This window comes from Colletotrichum aenigma, assembly GCF_013390185.1.
Source record: "Colletotrichum aenigma strain Cg56 chromosome Unknown KSG_Cg56_contig03, whole genome shotgun sequence".
Classification (NCBI taxonomy): Eukaryota; Fungi; Ascomycota; class Sordariomycetes; order Glomerellales; family Glomerellaceae; genus Colletotrichum; species Colletotrichum aenigma.
The window spans coordinates 5,735,187-5,740,180 of NW_023500909.1; the positions used below are offsets into that span (position 1 = coordinate 5,735,187).

Genomic DNA, 4,994 nt, shown 5'->3' on the forward strand with positions numbered 1-4,994 from the left:
GCAGATCTTGCCGAAGACGGTTCGAAGGCAGGATTCTACCATGACTGTTTGCATTGTATAAAGAAGACAAAGAGATGAAGGAACAGCGAAAGAAAGGTTTGTAGGTCCTCACACTTTGATATCAGAGCTGTCTTGGAAGCCATTTTGTACATACCACTGTCTTCTCTCTCATTCTCAATCGAGTGCATACATCAGCCAAGATGATGTTCCTCGGAGGTATCCTGAAAGCCATATTGGCAGCAACAGCTGTTGCTCCGGTGATCGGCCTTGCTGTCCCACCCTCCTCGGATGATGTCCTCATTCAGCGCCAATCTGGGGGCGATAAGCTGGTTTTTTGTCACTTCATGGTAATTATCTCAAGTCTCAGTCATCTTTAGTGGTACTAACCGCCGTCCACAGATTGGTATCGTCGGTGCTCGAAGCTCTGCCAGCGAGTATGACGCCGATATGCAGCACGCCAAGGCAGCTGGCATTGACGCTTTTGCCCTCAACATTGGTACAGACTCTTACAGCGAAGCTCAGCTGGACCTCGCCTACCAGTCAGCTGCCAACAATGGCATGAAGGTCTTTATTTCCTTCGACTTCAACTGGTACGGAGTCAGTGAGGCGACTCGCGTTGGTCAAATGATCGCAAAGTACGCGTCCCGGCCGGCACAACTTATCGTCGATGGCAAGGTCTTCGCTTCATCCTTTGCCGGAGACGGTATGGATGTCGCAGCCATGCGCAGCGCTGCTGGTGTCAGCGTCTTCTGGGCACCCAACTACCACCCAGAGTACGGCACGGACTTCAGCGTTATCGATGGCGCCTTGAACTGGCTTGGGTGGCCCAACAATGGCCGGAACAAGGCACCCGATGGCTACGGAAATGTCACCGTCCAGCAGGGAGATCAGGCTTACATTGCTGCACTCAAAGGAAAGCCTTACGTTGCGCCGGTGTCCCCTTGGTTCTTCACCCACTTCGGTCCAGAGGTCCCCTACTCAAAGAACTGGGTCTTCCCATCCGACACCCTCTGGTATGACCGCTGGCAGGAAATCCTGACCCTTAAGCCCCGCTTTCTTGAGATCGTCACCTGGAACGACTACGGCGAGAGCCACTACGTAGGTCGTCTTGACAGTCCCCACGGGGATGATGGCAACTCGAAATGGGTTTATGGATTTCCCCACAACAGCTGGCTCGACATGGCAAAGCCATTCATCAATGCATTCCACAACGGTGGGAGTGACGTTAAGCCGTACATCTCAGAAGATCAGATTGTCTACTGGTTCCGACCTACCCTCAGAAGCCTCAACTGCGATGCCACAGATACCACCATGGCGGACGCTAACAACGTCTCTGGCAACTACTTCAAGGGTCGTCCGTATGGCTGGGAGACTATGCAGGATAAGGTCTTCGTTGTCACCCTTCTGAAGGAGGCAGGCTCTGTGATCATCAATGTCGGAGGTACCAGCGTAACAGTCCAAGCACCCGCTGGCGCAGCCAAGTTCTCCGTTGACATGAAGCCCGGCGCTATCTCATTCAGCCTGACTCGTGGGGGCTCTACGGTGCTCTCCGGAACAGCTGGGATGCAGATTCTCGACCACTGCCCCTGCGGTACCTACAACTTCAACCCCTATGTTGGAACCATTCCGGCTGGTCAGCCTGATGAGCTTCTGCCCGCAGCATACTCGTCCATCTACGCTGGCTTGAAGGTCAGCACCTGTGGTCCCACGGGCATGAAGCGCACTGCTGCAGCCATTGCCGATATGGCTGTTCCTGCCATGGCAGCCCCCACTGCCTAACTGACAACCATGGAGGTCGAGTTTGGGAAGCTGACGGCTTGAGGGTTATGTCCGAAGAATCGGAGTTTCCAAGGTTCATGTATGTATTGATCGACTATTATGGAACATCGTCCAGCTGGTAAACCATACTCACGGCTAGTTACTTATGCGTTGAAAGACTCGCCGGGCCGGCTTGAACATGAGAAGGACAGCTACCCTGTAAATAAGAGAACATTCACCACATCGACGAACACAAATTGAGTTCAGGTCACGTCTAGCCGTCAATGGTAGATAAACCTTGCATGTGTCTGCGTTTGCATTCTTGACCGAGATCTTAGTGCCGTTTTGGCGTCCCAAGAGATCTAGCTAGGGTCTGTGCCATGATAAGGTGATCGAAATGTCCGAGAATTGGCTCTTTCTGGGCAAGGGCGGTGCCCTCAGCAGCTCATTCAATGCTCAGCTTCAGCCATAACGATTCAGCCGCAGATTAGGGCTCCCTTGGTGCTTCAGTATAAGTACCTATGCATTGAAACGAAGGCGGTTTTCCAATTTCAAGCAGGCTCATAATTCAGATATCGGGTGCACTTCACATGATGGCTGGCTCCCTGTATCCTGTCACAACAGAGACAGAGCTTGTCACTCAGGCTTATCGTCCAAGATCCACAACCAACGCCCCTCTGTGGTACCTGATCTACAACTCTCTCCTCATAGCTCTGAGCATTTTAGCAATTGCTATCTGGGGCTTCAGTGCCCATGCCCCTCTCCCCCACTCTTTCCATTTTGGCCAATGGTTATTGGCGAACCCGAAGAAAAGCACTATTATTTGGACTGCGTGTGGGACGATTGTCGCGGCGATCCTCCTTTTCCTTCTCAATAGTGTTCTGTTTCTGATGGTTAGGCAGAAGGCCCGCGTGGGATCAACTTTGTCTACTATTGAAGGCAGGGTTTCTTCCTGCACTCAGCTGACGTATGGCTTGCTAACCATGCTACTTCTAGGATGGAACAAGTGCGCGAATCAGAAACCTTTTTTGGACATCAAACGTCCTTGGTTATCTGGCTTCACCACAGTCAACTGGGTCATTGCGCTGCTTTTTACTACCGCCTTTACAACCCTTCTAACCCCAACCAGAGTTCTTGTCAGCGATTCTCTTGTGGGAGACGAACTCGACTTTACCGCACCTGAGTTTTGGCAATGGTACAGCACTTTTGACTCCAAAGGTATACCAAGGAGGAAGGTCTACGGCTGCACTAGGTATACGTACAACTCGTCGACCGGGTCAATTCGCTTTCCAACATGCCCCTTCGCGGATGATCCGATTGCCGTCATCTCTGCAGGGGTTTCCGCTGCGCAGGAGTCTTTCGGGGTTCCCAATGCCTCTGTCCGCGTCGTGGAAAGTTTGTTCAAGGGGTCAACAGGTGGTGTTCTCCCACTTGGACTTGAGGGAATCTCGGCCTTCAGCAATGTCAAATGCATGTCCTGGGACCCGTCCATGGCAAACTGATCCCAACAATTCAACTACTCCCTTACACAGCAGGGTCTATCGGCCGACTTGACCAGCCAGGAGACTCCAAACACCCCCATCCAGACCCAACTTCTGAAGTCGATGGAAGTGACGAATTCCAATGCTGGCGGAACGATGGAATTACGGCGCTTCATTGTCAATCGAGGCAATTGCGGATCTAATCACACCTTCGTAGTACCAGGGATCGGTGTCGTAGCTCCGGGTTTCTGTCAGCCCGATGCAACGGTGAAGAAATATGTTTTGTACCTGACTCCGATGGAAGATACTCGCGCGCTCCGCTGTCTCTTCCAAACATGACTTGCACTTTCGAACCGATGATCACCAAAAATATTGTGGTCTTCTCCACGGACATGGGGCTCTTTACGTCGAGCGTGATAGAAAGAATGGGCGGCTCAGGTATTCCGAACGAGACTGCCGACGCCATCAATTCTCTTTTCATGATATCAACAACTAGCTGGGTACGTCTTCATTCTTTGCGACTAGATTTTGCATGCTTGGATGGCTTTTCCAACGTATGCATTCACAAAACAGGGAAGCGGGTTGATCGATTCGATGCTCAGTCTGAACACGAGTGGAGATGGTTCAGGCAACTTTTCATGCTGGCGCAGTGCTTTGCTTATTGTTCTTCCCCTGATCGTCTACATCCTAGTTGGGCATGGTGGTACACCTGGACTGGGTTAAGGACGGGATCATCAATCGATGATGAGTTCAACCCAACGAACAGCACTGCACTAGTGACTGCTGCTGACGCAGGCGCTTCAAGTGGGAAGTTGGGGTTGGATGGCAGAGGGGGGCTCAATGACCAGTTGGTTCAGGAAGTACGTATCCGATACGTTGGCAAGACGGGACTAGTGACAATGGATCAAGTGGAGAGTGACAACAACTTGGGTTTGAGGCTTTTGGGGACTGAGACGTCGTATCGAACTGAACCATTTCCTTGAGGTAAACCCGGTTTTGCATGCAATTACAACCTTCCTTGACAAGAGGCGCGACCAAAAACACCACCCGCTCAACTTGAATCGTGTTCTCCTGTTTAGAATCTGGGCTCAAGTAATCCCAGTAATATCCAATTGTAACTGATAAGCGGAGTGGGGCTAGGGATTCATTGACAGATTAGCGGAGATAAGACCTCGGCAGATTGCTGGTCTCCCCATCTTTACGGCTAAGAACTCCCCATTCGCATCTCATCGTTCTCGAGGTAATCAATCTCATGTCAGATCGACATTTTGACGCGACAAAAACCAAGAACATCTCGCTCTAAAGGTCAGCCCCTTGATGTCAGCTCTCGGCGCCGAAGACGGAGCCGGTCCAGATGCCCCACTCGCTGCCGAGACGGCCGGCAGTCGGGTGTGGCAAGCGTGCCTTGCGTGCCGGCGAAAGAAGGTATGATCCAAGACTAAAGGTTGACACATATATCTGGATACTGACATGCATGTTAGATCAAATGTGATGGCAAACAACCTTGTCACAATTGCAGCTCCCGAGACCAGACTTGCGAGTTTCCTGGAACCAAAGACAATGCGTCAGCAAGCCGGTAGTAAGTGACATCAGGCATGGAACCTTGCATTGGAACTTCATAACAGCGACATCATCCGTATTAACTGCCAACTTGCTAGTTATACCACGTCGTTTGAGGCCCGGTGTCAGCAGATGGACTCCCTGTGTCAGAGGCTAGAAACTCTTACAAGCCAGTTATCGCGATCGCTGGAGGCC

General features: G+C 51.4%; 1 protein-coding gene across 1 annotated transcript; it reads left to right on the plus strand.

The window, feature by feature from the left end:
• Window positions 1-200: 200 nt before the first annotated feature.
• Window positions 201-1,779, plus strand: Mutanase (the record flags this gene model as incomplete). Its single annotated transcript, XM_037320769.1, has 2 exons — window positions 201-347; window positions 400-1,779. The coding sequence occupies 2 exons, from the start codon at window positions 201-203 to the stop codon at window positions 1,777-1,779; spliced, it is 1,527 nt and encodes a 508-aa protein (XP_037180933.1).
• Window positions 1,780-4,994: the final 3,215 nt, after the last annotated feature.